This window comes from Danio rerio, chromosome 18 (assembly GCF_049306965.1).
Source record: "Danio rerio strain Tuebingen ecotype United States chromosome 18, GRCz12tu, whole genome shotgun sequence".
NCBI lineage: Eukaryota > Metazoa > Chordata > Actinopteri > Cypriniformes > Danionidae > Danio > Danio rerio.
In genome coordinates this window covers 9,775,710-9,797,625 of record NC_133193.1, presented here as the reverse complement: position 1 = coordinate 9,797,625, position 21,916 = coordinate 9,775,710, and the positions used below count along the sequence as shown (strand labels likewise).

General features: G+C 35.7%; 1 protein-coding gene across 25 annotated transcripts in view; it reads left to right on the top strand.

Moving 5' to 3' along the window:
- Positions 1-21,916, top strand: part of frmd4a (FERM domain containing 4A) — a 291,695-nt gene that overhangs the window by 215,807 nt on the left and 53,972 nt on the right. For all 25 annotated transcript variants that reach the window (XM_009293451.4, XM_073929259.1, XM_073929262.1 and 22 more), the window contains 4 exons: positions 8,675-8,769; positions 12,566-12,658; positions 18,246-18,330; positions 21,151-21,207. In XM_009293451.4, coding sequence (XP_009291726.1) covers positions 8,675-8,769; positions 12,566-12,658; positions 18,246-18,330; positions 21,151-21,207 — 330 coding nt within the window. The remainder of the gene's footprint in view (positions 1-8,674; positions 8,770-12,565; positions 12,659-18,245; positions 18,331-21,150; positions 21,208-21,916) is intronic.

Here is a 21,916-nt window from a genome sequence, read left to right as displayed (position 1 = left end):
CGCATGTCTTTGGACTGTCGAGGAATCTGGAGCAGCCGGAGGAAACCCACGCGAACTCAGGGAGAACATGCAAACTTCATACAGAAATGCCAACTAACCCAGCCGAGGCTCAAACCAGCGACCTTCTTGCTGTAAAGCAAGGCGATAGACTACAAAAAAATGCTTTTCTTGCTTGGATTGTTTTGGCTTCTTTCAAGTCCAAATATTATAAATATAATATTATATATTGACTTTTTATCAAGAAGCACTTTCTAGGCAAGCAAAACATATTGTGTATGGAAGTCAATGGTTACAGGTACACTGTAAAAAATTATTTTCTTACTTACATTTTTTTGTGTTGTTTCTAGTCCAAATACCTAAAAATTGATCAAAATTATGTTGTTTTTCCTTTTGACATTAGATTATTTTGCTCACCCCATTGGCAGATTATTTTGCTTGTTTTAAGGAAAAACTAACTTAATTTTTGATTTAATAATTTTTAGGTATTTGGACTAGAACCAACACAAAAATCTAATTAAGAAAATAATTTTTTCCACCTATAGTTATTTACTTCCATAGAATTTGTTTTTCATGCAGTGGTTTTCAGATTTCTTCAAAATATCTCTTTTTTGTTGTATAACTGTCAAACTGAAGAAACTCATAAAGGTATGAAACCACTTCATTTTTGGGTGAACTCTCCCTTTTGCAGGGTATTCACGGGGTCCTAAAAAGTCTTAAAATATCTTAAATTTAAAAAACGAAATTTTAGGCCTTAAAAAGTCTTACATTTGACTTGGTGAAACCTGCAGAAACCCTTTTTAAAGAAAATGGACTAAGAATTTAGTTTGAGCGTTTTTATTTTCTTAAATGCACAAACATTCACACACACAAACATACACCACCACAAATGCATCCAGATTGAAGATTGTGGTCATATTAAACCCACTTCCTCTCCTTACCCACACTTACACACTCGCTTTGGCTAATTGAGGAAGTGAGCTGTTTCACACCGCATTGCCTTGAATGATGAGATTAAATGTGCCAATTGATTGATGCGGCACAGAGATGCAGGCCTCACCTGCAGAACCACAGGCCAACTGGCTTAAAAGATACTGACTGTTTCATTTGCGTGAGTAACCGCAATTTTTAACAGCATCAAAGATAAAGAAATATCTAAAACAAGATGTCTTGCTGGAAGCTAAAAGCTGAGGTTTTTCGAGATGTTAGGGAGCGTGGTGAATCAGAGAGGACTGTAATTGTAGTCTCAGCAGACAGAGAGGTTTTTTAAAGCTGTATAATGATGCTCTGATCCAAAACCCAGTGGTTTTGCTGTCTATATAGGCAACTACCTTTTAAGGCAGTATGCTAACTCAAATGGGACTTGACTTTTTAGGATGATTTGAGACACTATGCACTAGGGCTGCACAGTACTGGACAAATCTAACATTGCAATACTTTTTTATTCTGCGATATACAGTTGAAGTCAGAAATATTAGCTCCCTTGAATTATTAGCCCCCTGTTTATTTTTCCCCAATTTCTGTTTAAGGGAGAGATGATTTTTTCCACACATTTCTAAACATAACAGTTTTAATAACTCATTTCTGATAACGGATTTATTTTATCTTTGTCATGATGACAGTAAATAATATTTACATACGACACTTTTATACAGCTTAAAGTGACATCAACTAGGTTATTATCTTAACTGGGCAGGTTAGGGTAATTAGGCAAGTTATTGTATAACGATGTTTTGTTCTGTAGACTATCGAAAAAATATATAACTTTAAGGGGCTAATAATTTTGTCCTTAAAATGTTTTTTTTTAATTAAAAACTGCTTTAACTCTAGCCAATATAAAACAAAAAAGACTTTCTCCAGAAGAAAAAATATTGTCAGACATACTGTGAACATGTCTTTGCTCTGTTAAACAGCTTTTTGTAAATATTTAAAAATCAAAAAAAAAATCAAAGGGGGGCTAATAATTCTGACTTCAGCTGTTTATTGCGAAATGAATACAATTTAACTATATGTGTTGAATAACTATTTAAAAATAATTTGTCATTTTAGATTGATTAGGGTGATTTTGTAAGGGAGCACATATGCATAAAATATAAGAAACTATGTACAAGCATAGATGAATACAATAAAGAAAAAGATACAAATGAAATAAACAGCGATGGATTGTTTTCTGAGGAGTCGAACTGTATTCTGGTATAAAAACCAAATGTAAAATAATACTGCTTCATTTTATCAGCAATTCAATTGTTATTGATTTGAAAAGTTACAAATGGTACAGTATCTTAGGCCTGAATGCTTTTAAAACCTTCACAGAGTCACAGGCCTCAAAAAACATCTTTATTATTTTATCATTATTATGTTATATAATTATAATACAGACTCAATATTATGTATATTCGCAATGTAAATATTGCGAATGATCACATTGCGATATTGATGCTGAAACGATATATTGTGCAGCCCTACTCTGCATAGGTTGTAATTCCTCTCACCACAGGAATAGGGAGCAGCAAATGACATGATAGTGGATTCTAGCTGGCTTACAGATCCATTAGAAACTTCAGTTAAAGGGATAGTTCACTCAAAAATGGACATTTACTCAATGTTTACATTTTATTAAAAAAGTCAAATATTTAAAATATTTATTAATATTTATTTAAATATATATTTATTTACATATTTAAATAAAAAATGTATTTGAATGAATGAATGAATGAATGAATGAAAATATTGACATGAATAAAAACTTACTATCAGACTGCACTTCAGGTTATGTCTGTATGACGCTGAAGAAAAACTGACACTGTTATATTTTACTTTTCAGCTATATATGAACACAAGTTCAGTGGATGACATTCATTCATTTTCTTTTTGGCTTAGTCCATTTATTAATCAGGGGTCACCGGATGCCCTTCCAGCTGCAAAAATGTAAAACAACACTAAATATTCTTTACAGTATAAATTTGCTAAAAATAAAGCCGTTTCTTGGCCCTGAATGCTTTAAACTTACTAGGAACATACACTCACCGACCACTTTATTAGCTACACAATACTGGGTTGGACCCCCTTTTGCCGATTCAACAAGGTACTGGAAATATTCCTCAGAGATTATGGTCCATATTGACATGATAGCATCACACAGTTGCTGCAGACCACCACCACCATCCTTAATACAAGGCAGGATGGATCCATGTTTTCATGTTTTTGACACCAAATTCTGACCCTACCATCCGAATGTCTCAGAAATCGAGACTCATCAGACCAGGCAAAGTTTTTCCAATCTTCTATTGTCCATTTTTGGTGAGCCTTTGCAAATTGTAGCCTCAGTTTCCTGTTCTTAGCTAACAGGAGTGGCACCCGTGTGTTCTTCTGCTGCTGTAGAGCATCTGTCTCAAGGTTGGAGGTGTTCAGAGATGCTCTTCTGCTTACCTCAGTTGTAACGAGTGGTTATTTGAGTTACTGTTGCTTTTCTATCAGCTCGAACCAGTCTGGCCATTCTCCTCTGACCTCTGGCATCAACGAGGCATTTGAACCCACAGAACTGCCGCTCACTGTATATTTTCTCTTTTTCGGACCATTCTCTGTAAACCCTAGCGATGGTTGTTCATGAAAACCCCAGTAGATCAGCAGTTTCTGAAAAACTCAAACCAGCCCATTTGGCATCAGCAACCATGCCACATTCAAAGTCACTTCAATCTCTTTTCTTCCCCATTCTGATGCTCAGTATGAATCAGATCTTCTTGACCATGTCTACATGCCTAAATGCATTGAGTTGCTGCCAGGTGATTGGCTGATTAGAAATTTGCATTAACACACCTTTGGACAGGTGTGCCTAATAAAGTGGCCGGTAAGAGTATGCATGCCTTTAAAACATGTGCACGGGATAAACTTTAAACACTCTGTTATGGTTTAACTTTCTGTAATTAATCCACAAATTACATCTATTCCAAATCATGGCGCCTGATTAACTGGGATGCCTACTTGACATCGCACATCCTGACTGACAGGAAAGTACCTTTAGCTGCTTTCTAGGTAGACAGTTTACTGGGATTTAAACACTACCTCGGGTAAAGCCTTATAAAGAAGATGTGCATTATATTTAGCACGTTAAAACACACAGCAAAGGTAAGGAAAACCTAGTGTCTTTCGCATTTGTCTTCATTATTTCTGTCTGTAAGCAGAGGTTGAGGCTGTCATTGTACTTTTGCTCCATATTTTACTGTGCTATTTTTAGGTGTGTGGGTGGGCTGGCTCTCTTATAAAGAGTGTTGTTGCTTTAGTGTGTGTGTGTGCGTGCGTGTGTATGTGTGTGTGTGTACTTGATTTAAAATGGTTTGTGTTGAAACTGAAACGGTAATTAAAGTGTTTTGAACACAAACAGTGTTTGTGCACATTTTGTTTAATAGATTTGACTCTTTTGATCTCTTTCATGCTCCTTTCAGTGCGTTTTACTATTGTACTATTTGAAGGGTTTAATTATTAAAGTAAGAACCCTGGGTATCAAGACTTGTAGGCTCTAATATAATGCAAATGATGTTTCTTTATGAAATATGTTGAAAAAAACATGATAGATTTACATTGTTTAAAAACAAATCCACATCATTTTATACATACTTTTGGGTGCCGGCATTATTTTCAATGATGTCCAAGTTTTGCACATGCACTGCCGCTCTTTATGTATTTCTATTGTAAAGGCAGCACATCTGGGAGTTGTAACGATTCACCTGACTCACGATTCGATATGGTTCACGATACTAATCTCATGATTCACAATTTTGTCACCATTTTTAACAAAATGATTTGAAACAAATTTGAGGTGAACATTTTTTTCCCTTTTTCATCCCTTTAATTTTTTTCTTAAATGCTGCACATTTTTTATTTGCATAATACATTGTTTTTTTCTGCCATTACTAAATTGCTATTTTAAAAACAAGTCACATAAACTTGAACTGATTTTTGACCAAATTTTTAAATACATTTGACAAATCTAAGACCTCAAACATTTGACTGTACATACCAACACATTCATTATTATACATGTGTACACTAATAAACTCTGAATGTGTTTATAGTGAAAGTTAAATGTGTTCTATTCAGTGAGAGTTGTGTTTGGATGTTGGTCACTTGGTAAGTACATTGATGTCCCAGGACGTCAACGCTCAAAAGCCAATGACACACCCATGGTTTACCACACATTGGCTCTGACACAAGGAAAGCCCCAAGCTTGCAGAATCAAAGACCAAGTGACAACTGGAGTGTCTCTCCATTTTCTGGGTGTGTGTCAATGCTGTTAAGTCGAAAACCTCCATAGCTCTTTGTAACACTATAGTTTAAAAAGCGATTAGTTGCTTTAATTTATTAAGCGTGTAAACCCATTGCCTTAAATGCTACAAGTTGTTTTTTCTTTTAAAAAAAAGTCAGTAAACCCATTGACTTAACTTATGGAATTATGCACAGTTTGTTTACTTAACAGTTATAAGGCAACAAGTTTGCTCTCTTTTTTAAAGTAAAGTCAACTAATCCTTTTTACAGTAGACTCTTACCATCAACATTAGACTTTTAGGGCTCTATCATACACCCGGCGCAATGCGACACAAGGTGCGACTCAATTGTTGTTTGCTAGTTTCAGCTCGGCGGAAGAGTCATTTTGACATGTTGCACCATGCTGTTTAAAAAATGGCAAATGCATTTGCGCTCATATGTGCGCCCATAGGCGTTGTGGTCTAAAAAAGGAGGTGTGTTAAGGCGCATTGCTGGAACGTTGCTATTTTGAGGAAGTCTATTGAAGTTTATTCATGACAATTTGCTTTTGTGTAATGTTATTATTAGTAATAGTATTATTTATTATATGCGTATTTATATATGTTTTTATTAAAAACAATCTTAAAAACTGTTAATTTATTCGTTTACTGGAAATTAGAACTGAATTTAGAAATAGTTTTAAAAACAAATCTTTGCGCTTAACAAAAATTAATTATGTAAGGTAATGGATGTCTGTGCGTACAACACGTTTCCTTATCCACGGAAGAGAGTGAAAGTAAAAGTAAAGAATGAGGAGGCTCATTCTCTCAACACGCAACTCAAGACCCAAGGTACTACAACAGCAGAAACAATAAATGAAGAATTTATAACCTAAAAAGCCCCAAAAGTGGAAAAAAATAAGAAGAAAGAATATAAACTATTACATTGACATCAAAATAAGAGCAATGACCTAGAAAGCAACACTAAAAAAGTTTTAAAAGATTATCCAGAGATAATCTATCTATCTAAAAAGTAAGGAGTAAATAGGAAAACCATACCTTTAATATGCAAACAGGAAATATGTGCACAATATTCATGACAAAATAATTTTTGGAATCAAAAGACTACCATCAAAAGTGACCTCTTTTGCACTAAATAACAGGTTGAACTTGAGTCGTTTCTAAAATTTTGTGCTCTTTAATATCAAGCATCTTTCATTTCTTAGAGGTCTTTCTTTGATTTAGCATGTTCTATATTTCTCTTTCTCTCCAGGTGAATATCAGTGCCTATACTATTGCCTATAAATACTACATACAGTATAATATTCAGGTCTGGACTCTGTGGAGGCCATTTCATGACTGTCTGTGTTTCATCAGCTGTTTTTCTCTATGATTTCGTCAGATAATCAGTGTGTTTGGGATCATTGTCATGCTGGAAAATAAAACCATTACAAATTAGGCGCTTTCTAGTAGGAACTACATGATGAATTAAAACTTGTCTGAACTTTTTAGCATTTACAATCCTATCAATTCGGGCAGTATTAATAATAACAACTCTGGCAGGAACTCCAGTATTTTTCATTCATTCTTCAATCTCATCATTCTCTAACTATTTTTTTCATTTGTTTTAAACAATTAGACACAAAATAATCCAACTAATACTTGTATTGTTCTGGTCAAATACATTCACTAAAACAACACATGTAACTGGGGGCCTTAAAGGTGCAGTAGGTGATTGTCTTCAGAAACATTTATGTTGTGCTGGTTGAAAGTCTCTTCACAGTCCAATGGTAATGATTACAGTAAATGATCTAAATGTGTTTATATGTATTTTTATATTCTGGGTAAAGCATAAAACTAAAAAATGTTCATCCAATTAAATAGAGTCGCACCGACATCTCCCATTATTCCGATAAGCAGGTCAGACTGTCTGTCAGCATATGTAGATTCGGACTTCTGCGCATCTGTTCACGCAGATCTGCCATTAGGGCGTGCCTGTCTGCATCACAAACGCATGTGCGCGAACGAGCTGCGGGCCGCTCGCCGATGCTGAGTCGGAGCTGTGGCGCCGAAGGACAGACGAGCTCGGTCCGATTACTATAAAGTCAGGCGCGAGTATAATTCGCCCTTAAAGCGGCCGCGTTGTCACGAGACGGATCGGGAGAAATCTAATGCTGAATTGAAACTTTAAAAAACCTGAATCAATATTGGAGTTACTTTAGCACGCTGGAGGAAGGACGACACCATGGCTGATGTATTACTGTTAGACAGGTAATGTTGTTTTAAAACTTAGTCAGGCTAAGCTTATGTTAGATTGTGTTGTTATGAATGACTTGTATGCACAGACGTGTTGTTCAGCCACTGAAATCTCCCTGTGAAAGATTGATGTGGTTATTTTCAGTTTCATAAGGTCCTTTAACAGCATCTATAGAGTAGATTTATATTTAGTATATTTTTATAAAAAAACATCAGTAAATAGCGCTATTCCGCCAAACTGCTTTATTGAGCTGAAGTTGCTTTTATATTCACATTGGGTCATTTTTGAACAATGACAGTCTTCCTATACTGTTTACCATGCTACTCTGAATATTCGCTCTGAAATAGCATGTAAGTGTGGCAAAGTAATAAATGTAATTCCTGCACGGCGCTGGCACTAACTTAACTGGCGAATGACATGAACTAGTGGGTTGTCTATCTGCTGTTGTGACGCGGTGTGCGCGCGCTCGCGATTTCAGGGGGTGTGGCTTTGAATCACAGTCCCTCCCCACCGTCCAAAGATAATATGCTAAGCGGTTAGCATTTTGGCAGATCACCTACTGCACCTTTAAGTGGGTTGCACACCAGATGCGCCACTCAGAACAAGTATCGCACACCAGACCCGCACATTCGAATGTTATTTAGTTTAAAAGTATTCAGATGGCACGGATCTGTAGCACGGCAGAAATATAAACCGTGTCGTGAGTCATAACTAGGCACCGTAGATTCTAAAATGCATGGCGCTGCGTGGTACATTGAGCCGCGTCACATCGGCACATCCGATGTGCGACCACCTGAAGACTTTCGCACATTACTGTATATTCTGAAAGCCTGTTTGTTCTGCTTTCACCCATGAACATTGCTTGAGCACTAGACTTAGCCTGTTCCACAATTTCATTATTTCACTAAACTTTATTTTTTGGTCCTAAAAGCAATTATACAGCAGTGTGAGCAGTGTTTAAACGTTATTTGTGCAGCAAATCATGATGCAACACACACAGACTGCAGACACCCAGAGCCGGCATGAAATTGCAGAGTCACTGCAGCGCATCAATACTCATCAGAATACAACACTCACAGCCTGCCAGCTCCCTGACCTTGTGTTTTTGTGTGTGTGTTTGGGTGTGTATACATTCTCTTTCATGATAAAAACTAACATCTGTTATTTCTATCTCTTTTAGCCCAAACTAATGGCGAAGGATCTTCTAGACCTGGTGGCGTCCCATTTCAACCTGAAGGAGAAGGAATATTTTGGAATCTCTTATGTAGATGAGACGTACGTATACCCCATATTTGTCAACATTGGGATGTAAAAATATGCGATACCTTCCCTTCAAGAATGCCCAGATCTATAATGAAAGCGTTGGATTACTTACATACCTGTTTATGCTCATTTAAGACAAAATTAGTTGTGTTTTTAAAAAAACACACCACACTCACAAATAATGATTACTGCTGCTTGTTCAAACTATCTGTTTAAAATGAGCTGAAACCACACCGTTCTTTTAAGTTCTTTGGCCTATTTATTTGTTTTTTGTTCAGTCCACTTAAATTAGTAAACCATTAAGTTAACTTAATTATTTTTATTGACAATAAAAGTAATAGTAGGTGTTACGATGCGTTTTGGCTGAGAGCAAAGATAAGTTAATTAATTAATTAATATTTATATTTATATTTAATAAATTTATATTAATATTAATTAATGTAAACATGATTCTGCAAATTTGAATGATTGCTTGTCTTTATTTTATATAATGTATAAACTTATTGTGCGTTACTTTTAGAATGGCCATTATTGATCATTAAAACAGATATTAGGCAAAAGAGAGGGTATGTTTTGTATTTTCAATGAAAATAAAAAAGGAGGCAGTAATATTATAGGCTCCGTTTTATTATAAATATGCACACTTTAAATATGACAGTCATATAAATATGTAGCTACACGACGCCTTAACAATTTTGGTGTCTGTTAAGTTGCTAATATCAAAATGAAAATAGGCAGTTCCCTATATTATGTTTTCATTTTATTGTTAAAAAGGTGAAACAACGTAGCCAGGGTGATGTGAATCATAAAGTACGCTGTTCCCTTGAAAGATTTACCCGAGATGTCCTGGGGACTGGAGTTGGTTTTCAATGTAAAACTTGTGAAGTCTGAACTTACAAGGAGAGGATGCAAGTCTGAACTGTGTGTAGGCTACTTAATATAGACGATAAAGCCCCAATCTGATTTTCTGGCGAATTTCTGTAGCCCCGTCTCTGTTTTCCCCCATCCACACTAACACGGAGCAGCAGCGTTTTAAAATCAAAAAGACGTCTTCATCGTTTTCAAAATGCTCTGTTTTCGGGGCTCTTAAAACTCTGGTGTAGTGTGGCAAAACGTATGCGTTTTAAAACTAAAACGTATTAGTGTAAACTTGGCCTTAATGCAAATGAAGTGAATGCAGCCATTTGTATATTAAAGTCAACATGCTTTCAAGCCACAAAAAAGCGAAAGCATAATTCCCTTGAACAGCAATTATATCCCATTTGAGATTGGCTCTTTCATGTTACTTTCAACTTTCATTGAAAGATTACAAATAAGAAAGAACACTTAAACGGGACGATAACGATATAAAATACTGGAGAATCCCGACAACAACGGGCAGGTTGACAAGTATGTTTACTCAAAAAAAAACTGCAGTCAAACCTATGAGAAAAGACTCTGAGATCGAGGATAGCTCAGCTCTTTGAGTGTGTCAGGACTGTCGATGAGCGAACATGCTGTGATAATTCCACAGAGAGATGATTGGCTTCCTTCTTTCTTCCTCCTTCACTTTCTGTGACAGCCAGCTCTTCATTTAGTCCTACACAATGCCACCTACTGCTGTGCGACATTTGTTAGATGTATCTTTGACTGTTTTTTTTAACGCACTCACGGATCGGCTTGTGTTCTTATTGCTGGGGGAAATGTGTTATTTGCAGTTTCCAGAGATTTGGAAATGTTGTCTGGTGACCTTTGATCCACCTCGCTGTACATCCTTCTCAACAAGGGCTTGACAGTTTGCAGTCGCCAAGGACAACATGCAAATAGACAAATGCATTTCTGTCAGGAAAAAAAGTATGTGCAGTGTAAAGAGGCAAAATCATTTCCCTATACAAACATCATTTAAAACTCATTGCAAGGTTGCTTGTCAGTGATACAAGCATCAGTGTTAATATTGTTCCACCCAGAGTCCACATACCTTCCTGAAAACTAAATTTTACTGGCTGCATTTTTATTTTTTCTACAACATTTCCCGATAGACCCTTTTCACATTTCTGGGTTTTTCAGTGTTAGACATGGGCCGGTTTAAGATTCTGACGGTTCGATAACCTTGGAAAAAAATCTCACGGTTTCATGATATCACAGTTTTGTGATTACTGCTCTAAAATATGCTCTGGGTAAAAAACAACAACATTTTTTCCGCCATTGAACATGGCATATTTTATTTTAACAATTTGAAGGTTGTCACACAAGTTATTAATGTAGATAGAAAATAATATAGGCCCTAATACAGATCCCTGCGGCACTCCTTTGGGCACCTCTGAAGATAAAGAAGTCAAGCCGACCATATGGACACACTGTGTTCTGTTGGACAGATAATTAGCAAACCCAAGTGGTAGCTTGGTTTGACATTCCTATGCGTGTTAAAGAGTTCAATAAAAGTATGTGATCAACTGTGTCAAATGCCTTTGAAAGATCAAGATCATCATCAGAAGCAGAAATCATCATAGTTTGGTAAACTTCGAGCGCAGTGAATGGGAGAGAACAGCAAATATATTTTTTACAATCCTATTTGCTGAAATAATAAACAAAAAAACAACAAGACTTTCAGAAAAAGAAAAAAAAAATGTGTGAGACTGATAACTGCAGCCAGAGGAGAGAGTAACATCCAGTTTTCTCTCAGCCCCAGAGATGCTGCATTAGAAACACCTTGAATAAACGGTAATTCATTTTTATAATTTGATGCAAAGATGATGGAAAGATTTGTTTCTTTTAGTTTGGCTAGACTAAAAGCAGTTTACAATTTTTAAGCAATTTTAAGGTCAATATTATTAGCCTCCTTAAGAAATATAATATTATGTAATATATATATATATATATATATATATATATATATATATATATATATATATATATATATATATATATATATATATATATATATATATATACATACATGCATACAAATGCTTGAAAGCAAAGACAGAAATAAAATGAAATTAAAAATTACATTTAGAAAGACCAGGGGGGGACCAGCTGCACCGTAAGAATTGTAAGTTATTTTTTTCAGTGGTAAAAGTGTCACCTGACTTATATTGACTGAAGGTATCTGAGCAGTTGACCATAATAATAATATACATTTTTTGGCAAAGTATAGACAAAAATTTGATACACTTTCTTTATTACAATCAAGACACAGTTTCACTGTACAATTCAGAAGGTATACCTTTGGGGACAAAGCAAAAGTCATTTCAATAATTTTTTTTTTAATAATTTTGTGAAGCTCTCTCCAGTACATTTTAATTTTGTCACAGTCCCAAAAAAGTGTACAATATTTTTAAATAAAATATATTATTATTTAAAGCCTTATATATATATATAACTTTTATATATATATATATATATATATATATATATATATATATATATATATATATATATATATATATATATATATATATATATATATATATATATGTGTGTGTGTGTGTGTGTATGTACAAAAATGGGTATATACATATATTTATTTATTTTTAATGCATTACTAATTACTTGAAAAGATTATGTATTATGTATACGAATACAGTGAAATATCAAGGTTGTACTTTCCTGAGTGCTTTGTTTTTGTCATCATACACTAAATTATGCATGAAAATGCACACGCGATGACATCTTGCACATAAAAGAGTCCTCTTGTGGCTCATTTTTCACATGATGGTTTATGACACTCTGTGGCACTGTGAATGAGACATTGTAAGATGTTGCAAGACGCTTCCGGTCGCTGTTCCAGATGATATCAGTCATTTCTCTTGGGCTGTGTGTGTTTTAGGGGTCATTTCAGCTGGTTGCAGTTAGATCGCCGTGTTCTGGAACACGAGTTTCCCAAGAAATCTGGACCCGTTGTGCTATACTTCTGTGTAAGGTAAGTAAAAAAAAAACTGCAACAAAAAGCTGCCTTTGTAGATATCAAATAGGATATTAGAATGGGCCTATGAGTTGTCAGTAATGAAATATAAAAGAAATTTTAAAAAAGAAAATAATAATAGAATCAATAATAGAAATAATATTATAGGCGTATGCACACACATGAGCAATATCACACGAGTAGCAGTGCAATATGGCTGTTTATTGGCACTGGTGGAAGGCATGCGTTGGCACAAGGCCACAGGCTGAGTGCCTTAGTGCCCCACCAGTGACGATATACAGCCATATCACACTGCTACGAGTGTGATATTGCGTTTAAACAATCGTTTGACAGCATAATCATGTATATAACATAGAAAAATAAATGTGTAAAAAAAACCTTTTGCATGAGGAACTACTTTCTTCCTCCCTCATAAACATCTGCAGCTGACCGTCAGAAAAGCAGAAAGCATTGCTAATTCACAAGTGGCACTTTAGAGCTAGTATTTAAATGATTCTCTAGCGTAATATCTAAAGTAATGACAAAACAGGTGATTTTGCTCACATTTTAAGTTTATAAGGCTGAACGACATGAAATGCCATCAGTCTACAGATTTCCCAGTATTTCTCTGTTGCAATCGGGATTTCAAAATAATTAACCCTGAAAAGCCAAAGCAAAGCAAACACTAGCAGAAACACTACCAGATTACTATGGTATAACACTACAGCACTACAACATACAAAAGAGAGAGATTGACTTAGAAAGTCACTTACCTGTTTTATAATGATTTGATCCGCTGTAATTTATAATCAGTTTTTCTCCTCTAAGGGCTTATTATGCGGTCTCTGTCGCCATCTTGTGGCGGAACCACAACCGTCTTTGCTCCGCTTAGTATGACAGGCTCATATATTCCATTGAGCTGAATGTCTGAAATTGTAAATATTTAAAATAAGCACTATCCTTAATAAAAAAAATATCTAAACAACTGCATTCTCATCTAAAAAATCCTCAAAAGTACTTTGTTATCCAACAGCTGTAATATTTGTCAAACTGTGGTGAGTTTACCAATCTGTTGTCACTCTATGTGGGTGGAGTGATACAGAAGTGTGAAGAGGCTGGATGAGATCTCATATTGCAGAATATCACACGGCTATCAGCCTGTCAGATTCGAGATCCAGACAGAACTGTTGTATAAACATACATATAGTTGGGGGCAAAATTATTAGCAATAGTTATTCTCTTTCAAATATTTCTTAAATGTTGTTTCACAGATTCAGGAAATTTTCACAGTATTTCCTATAATAACTTTTTCTTCCGAAGAAAGTCTTGTTTTATTTCAGCTAGAATAAAAGCAGTTTTGAATTTTCTGAAAACTATGTTAAGGTCAGTATTATTATCCTCCATATACGTGAATATAGCAATATATGACATGATTTTTTAGATTGGCTACACAACAAACCAGCATTATACAATGACTTACCTAGTTACCCTAACTTGCCTAATTAACCTAGTTAAGCCTTTAAATGTCACTTTAATCTGAATACTAGTATCTTGAAATATATCTAGTAAAATAGTATTTACTGTCATCATGGCAAAGATAAAATAAATCAGTTATTAGAGATGAGTTATTAAAACTATTATGTTTAGAAATGTGCTGAAAATAATATTCTCTAATGTAGTATAGTATGTTTTGCTATATTATTAACATATTAATGGTCTTTTTATATTAATATTTGTTCATTTACTTTTCGGATTAGTCCCTTTATTAATCTGGGGTAGCCACAGCAGAACCGTCCTATATTAATAATAGCAGCAAAAAAATCCCAAGTTACTTATCAGAAATTCCCAGCTGCCTATTAAACAAAGGCAAACTTAACACATTAGCATCAGCACTTTTGAGTGTTTTTGTGTCGGGGGCTTTGTGTATGTGTTTGTTTATTGTTTCAAATTAGCAGGGTCAGTAAACCACAGCTTACTGGCATTTACCCGAAAACACAGCCAATCAGAGTCCACCGCTCCTCTCGTTAACACCCCCAGCAATTTGAGCTCCATGGCAACAGCGCGGCGTTAATCAAACAGTGTTTAAATTGCAGAGCATGAGCAGATTTCTGCTGGGAGGCTTGATTCCTTCCGATTTTTTAATTGCATCTGCTTCGAAATATGACCAGCGCAAAGAGCAGCCAGTGTATTATTGCTGTTAGTTTGTATGACTCTCGTGTATGTGAGAGTGTGTGAAAATTTAGTGTGCAAGTCTCAATCAGCACACACAGTCATACATCACCACGCGCTCGCTGTGGGTGGATGCTGGTTTATTGCTGTCAAGCTCTGCGCTAAAATAGCCCAGAATTTCAACCCATTTGTTGGGACACATTCAGATTGCTTTTCTCTCACTTTCTGCCTATTCCACTCGCATCACTTTGCTTTTCTGGGTCACACATAAAGACGTAAACGCACTCACAGGCGTTCATGCATTTAGCAGTAATAGCTGCATGTGGAGTTGTGTGCAAAAGTGCAATTTAAATAGGAGCAGATGCCCAGTTTTAATGCATGCATGATGTTCTGTGTACATCAGTGTGTATGTGTGTGTTATCCTTTCTGCCCGTGATTGGGTTATTGATTGAAGTCTTTGATGCGTGTAAGACTCTGCCTCACTCACATCTCAGATTAAACCAGCTGTCGATACAGTTTTAATCACTTTAATCTCTCTCACTTTCACTCATTTTCTCTCTCTCTCTCTCTCTCTCTCTCTGTGAAACACTTTCTTCACTGTCAGTCTGTGCAAAAATCACACTTAGAAGGGTTTTAATCACAGTTGTGAGGCAAAACTGAGTACATTCACATGGACACCAATACTATGATTTTAATGATTAAGACAATACCTTGATTAAGAGTGTAACATGTTTACAGAGATTTTAGATGACCTGAATCAGACTGAAGTCATAATTGAACTAGACAGAAATCAAATTAAGATGTGGAGTATTCCTATTTTATTAGCATTATTGAAGTGCAGTACAGACATGTAAACACTGCAAATAAATTATTACCGTCATGTAGGACTTACACACACGACTGTTTGACACTATTTCTATCTCTACCGGGTGAAACAGCCGAACTGCAGTTTAAGTAAAAAAAGAAAAAGAAAAATGAAAGACCTGAAATTACATGAAACTGTAAATGTGGATAGTGCGATGACACAATGACGGCAATTAAACTATGTGCTATAACATGTAAACGATCATTCAAAAAGCAACTTATATAAATACCTTTATCATATTATTGTCTTATTCAGAGAAAGGCAGGTAATTAGGAAGCAATATAGGGGGAAAGCCCCACCAATTAGTGACGATCTCTCCCTTCTTAACCTAGACAGCCCTAAGTGAGAAGCAGCCATGCCCCATAAGAGTTTTCGCACCATACCTACCGAAGATAATGTCAGTGACTATTAGGCTTTAAAAATGTAGATTTTTTGGATGCACAAATGGACACTGTCTTCGACTTTTTTTTTTATATATATAATTACCTTTTCGGGGTTTTCACCTTTGTTAGATAGGCTAGTAGAGAGAATTGACAGGAAAGCCTGGGGAGTAGAGAGAGGGGAAGGATTGGCATAAGACCGCGAGGTGGAGTTGAACTCGGTCCACTGAAAAGGACATGTGGTTTTCCTCCAGGTGCTCCGGTTTCCCCTAAAAGTCCAAAGACCTGCGCTATAAGTGAATTGGTTAAGCTAAATTGTCTGTAGTGTATGAGTGTGAATGGATGTTTCCCAGTCATAGGTTGCGGCTGGAAGGGCATCCTCTGCGTAAAAACATGCTTGGTAAGTTGGCGGTTCATTCCGCTGTGGTGACCCCTGATTAATAAGGAAACTAAGCGGAAAAGAAAATTAATAAATGGATGACATATATCAATTCAACTACCACCACCCCCTGCGGTCTCTTTAAATTGGCGTATCCAATAAATAGAATTTAACAGAAAAAACAGGAAAGAAAATTCACAAAAGTACAGTATCAAGAATGAGAGATCAATAGAACATAAGCCAATCATTCTGGGTCCTTATCGATGCTTTGTGCAATAAACAAGGAGATTTGGTCAGCAGCTACAGTCCAGATTTTCGCGAGAGCCTTCACAAGTTCACTCTAACTGTGGATAATTCCAACATTATAATGTCCCAGAGTTGTGCCAACAACTTGTACATGTCCAAGTTATGTAGAGAAAACCCATGCTGTGCTAATCTTTTTTTGTTGTTGTTGTTTTTTTTTTGTTGCAGATCTTAAGTTAGCCAGCTAGCCAAACAGCTTTTTTGTAACTTGGTAAAATTCAATGTAGAATCAACACTCAGTAATAATATTAAAGGTTTATCCTGTTTTGAATCTGAGGCATAGGTTTTTGCAGCTTCTTTTGAAAATAGTTCTGTGAGTAAAATCTCATTTTAATTTAAAGGGACAGTCACCAAAACGGATCAATTTGGATCAAAGCCTAAAAGGGGCAGTTTCACAGAGATAAAAATATTATTTGTGGGGAATTTTGATCTTCACATACACACTCAGAGACTTATTTTACGAATTGTAAAAGAGGCATGATAGCTCCCCTTTAAACAGCCAGCCATTGATTCAAAGTATGTGTCTTTGTGTATCGAGTACCATATAGGGTTCATTTTAAGTCCAGTGCATGGCTTATATACAGTATGTTTAAGGCTATCTGTACATATATGTGTTGACATGCATGTCTGTAATTGTTCATGTGTGAATTCCACGGCTTTAACAGAAAGGAAAAGCGCCTTGCTGAGAGCACTTGTTTATTTATGCTGATTTTGAGACGATTACTTATTTATGTGTTTGTTTGCAGTTGTACTTGCTGCTAACTCAAATCTGAGTGCCAAATGAAGCTTGTAAAATGGAAATTGTTTTCTTTTTGCGGCTTTTGACAGGGATATGACAGTAAGAGGATATTGGGAGTGTTTATAATGCCCTCTAGCGACTGCTTTATGAATCTGCATCCATAGTCTAGTGCAGATATGCCCAAACAAGGGCCAGCAGACCAAAGTTGGCCCCATGGTAACCTTTAATTTGACCCGCCACTTCAACAGAGCTTGTTATTTCTAGTTTTAGTGTAATTTTTTGGTTTGTTTAATTGTTGAGATACAAAAAAGCAAATTAAATTAAATGTTTCAATTAAATGTCTTCCATGAAGATGTGAGGATCCTTGATAAGCAAATCATCTGCATTCAATATATTCAGTGTTGAACACTACTGCGTTACGAATGGGACTGTTTTAATGTAAGAAGTTCATTATGAAATCTAATTACATAATTATTAATCAATCAAAGTATTTTTTCAATTTGTTTTCAAATATTTATAAATTAGGACATTACTGACTACTTTAATGTAATAGTTTGGTTTAACTTGTGTCTTTCAGTGAGCTCATTGAAACTGTGTAAATGGTTGATGAAGTGCAATTAGAATTGATTACTTGTACTGAAAACCTTTAAATCATATTCATAATAACCTGTGATTGGTTGTTTTAGTCAGTGAATTGGTTATATTATTTAAGTGACTACTTCTGTTTTTACTTTGCCATTGTGTTGATGTATACGTTTCCTCTTTTGCAGGTTCTACATTGAAAGCATCTCTTACCTTAAGGATAATGCCACAATCGAGCTGTTCTTCCTCAATGCAAAGTCTTGCATCTATAAGGTACGTGTTTATCACTGGTCTACCACTAGAGAGCAGTATTAGCTACTGCCCCTTTGCTTCCTTGAGGTCTGGATGCAGACTTGGTGCATTTGCAAGCTGAGTTGCCTTTTTATGCCCACACCTAACTCCAATCCTAACCGCAACCCTCACAGTGACGTCATCAGCACCGTTGAGTGCATGGTGTCTGACATTGCAAGTGTGAGATATGCAGTGTCAGCTTGCAAATCCAAGTCTGCATCCAGGTACTATTGCTTTGGTCCTAAAATTCCAAATAATTATACAAATAAAACAACAATTGATGTGTGCCAAAGAGATGTAATAAATTAATAAAAGCATATGAATGAGTGTAAATATAAGCATCGTCATATGTGTTAAGGATCATTTGTATAGTAAAATATTAGCTAACCGAGCTGATTTTATATCCAAACATTACTCCTAGACAAAGGCTTCTTGAAATAATTAGTTTATACATATTATTTATATTAAAACTATATATATATATATATATATATATATATATATATATATATATATATGTAAATATGTCAGTCATGATTTTGCCAAGCACGATGTGATCCTAGCTGGATTAACATCTATATTGATCCTGGACCATCATTTTTGTTGTAAAATGTGATCCATACCTATTCCCTACCCCTAAACCCAACCATATTTGTAAATTATTCCCAAAAGCAGAGGGCAAAAATAGTTGGATAACAATTGTGTAGAAGTGCATAACCCTAACCAAATGCCTAAACTTAACATAAACAGTAAATGTATCCCTTAATTCTGATTGGCTGATTGGAATGTTGTCCCAGGATCAACATAGATGTTTATCCAGGAAAAGGTCCAAATTAGTGAAATCAGCTTGGCGTACATGTAAATATGTAGTGGGTGAGTTGTGCAGCATGGTGCATTACTAATCATAACTAGTATTGTAACTTCTGTCCCCACATCAGGAAATGATTTCTGACTGATCATGTGACACTGATGAATAAAGCTAAAAATGCTTAAAAATAATGATGATAATAATAATAATAATAATAATAATAATAATATTATTATTATTATTATTTTTATAAAACAGATTTTTTGTATTTTAAAATATATTCATTGTATTTTAAAATGCATGAAAGGTGCAGTAGATGATTGTCTTCAGAAACATCTAGTGTCGTGCTGTTTGAAAGTCTCTTCACATTCCATTAGTAATGATTAAAGTAAATGATCTAAATTTTATTATATTTATTTTTATATTCTGCACAAGGCATAAAACTAAAAAATGTTTATCCAATTAAATATTGTCGGACCGACATTACGACAGGTATCTCAAACTGTCTGTCAACAGAATTTGAATTTCTGCGCAGCCTCTTTAAGCAGACAGATAAGACACTCGCACACACACGTAAAGCACAGAACTATTGCTGACAGAGAGATGTCATTAGGCAAACTCTGCATCAATCTGAAATTCTTTCTGAAAGACCAACATAGCCTTGTATGCATGAAAAGAAAGATTGTTTCTGAAAGGGCTTCTGCCAAAAGTGCAGAATCAAAACTTTTCTAAACCCTGAATTAATATCTGAGTTACTTTTGCATGCTAGAGGGTAATCACGTTATGCAACGATCAGAAGGGTGACACCACAGCTGTCCTGCGCTCACTGACTGCATCGTGTCCCCCATTTTACTAGGGGATTAGGATTCACACAGACCACATGTTAAGCGCCCCCTGCTGGCCTCGCAAACACCACTTCCAACAGCAACCTAGTTTTCCCATGTGGTCTCCCATCCAGGTACTGACCAGGCTCAGCCCTGCTTAGCTTCAGTGAGTAACTGGTCTTGGCCTACAGGGTGATATGGCAGTGGTCTACTCTGGGTTTACTCCCCTCATATCTCCAAACTTACATTTGTAAAAAAAACTGTCTCTATCTATAGCCTTCAGTTTCAGGAAGTTTATTTATTGTCTTTACCAGTGGTGCGTAACGTCAAACATAGTTGCAGTTTAAAGAGTTGGTTTCAACTCAGGCTCTTAAAAAGATTTAATATGATTTGGAGTTTGAAACATTGACCTGTAGATGTTCAGAATAGTTTTGAACTGTCATTGTATGTGTGTTTTGATGGATAAGTGATGTTACCTGTTATTTGTTTGTTTATTAAACCCATGCTTACTGTCTTATCTTTGCCAGGAGACTTTTGTAGAAGAGATTTCTAATCTTAATGTGCTTTTCCTGGTGAAATAAAGGTTATAATAATATTAATAATAATCAGAATTTCTGCTATTTCATTTTTTCATCTTCTTTTTATAGTTTCCTTTTTCTAAAAACATTTGATATTTTTGTATGGGTGTTTGACTGGTCACATACCACACATTCCCACCATGAGCTCATTGCTTACAATTTAATTTTTCGTGTGTGTGTGTGTGTGTGTGTGCGCGCGTGTGTGTGTGTGTGTGTGTGTGTGTGTGTGTGTGTGTCTGTCTGTCTGTCTGTCTGTCTGTGTGTGTGTGTGTGTGTGTGACATTCCTGAAATTCTTATACTCAGCAAAGCTAATGAATCGCTCCATTTGACTTGGTCATTAAAGAAAAACGGACCCCCTACACTTCAATAACCCCCTCACCTAAAACCCATGTGTGCTTATGTGGCTTTGTCCTCCTATTGATTACACAGGAAATAGCTGGAGTGACATAGATAGACCCTTCAGTGATAAGTCAGCAGATCAGCTCATTAAAAGACGAGAGAGATAAGATAAGGGACAGATTAATGAAGATGTCCTGTCTGCTGTGATCCCCAACCTCTTTATTTAATCATTTAATTATTTATTTTTTACAGGAGCTCATAGAAGTGGACAGCGAGGTGGTGTTTGAACTAGCATCCTACATCTTACAGGTAAAATCTATTAGCATTTCTGCCCACCTACAGTTGAAGAATGATTAGCCCTCCTGTATATTTTTTCCCCCAATTTCTGTTTATTGTAGAGAGGATTTTTTCAACACATTTCTAAACATAATAGTTTAAATAACTCATTTCTAATAACTGATTTTTTAAAATCTTTGCCATGATGACAGCACATAATATTTTACTAGATATTTTACTAGTATTCAGCTTAAAATGACATTTAAAGGTTAAAAAGACCCAGTGAAGGACTTACAAACTGCCAAGAAATGGATACGCAATGCATTTGTCAACAAATCAGGTGAATCCAGCATGTCTGAAGATCAACTGCTGGAGATCAAAAATGACGATATTGCGTCTTTTCCGCTCACAAGTCTGTTATTTCCAATCAAAGTCTCTTTAAGGGGAGTAATTTACTTGGCAGCCATCTTGTTGGGGCATTCTGTCTGAATGGGGAAACATCAAACTCTCCAAAACTGTTTGCCAAGCTTACGATTACAGTAAATACAGTATTTGGAATCACCAATAAAATTAAACAACATCTGTCTCATAAGTTTAGCTTCTAAACGTTCAAATCAAAATAGGCATATTTTCAGGTTACGTGAGCTAATGAGCATGCGCACCCGTAATGAACAAGATCACAACACCAACCTCATTAATGGCAGTGGTATACATTATCATCCTCTGGATAATGATCGTCTGG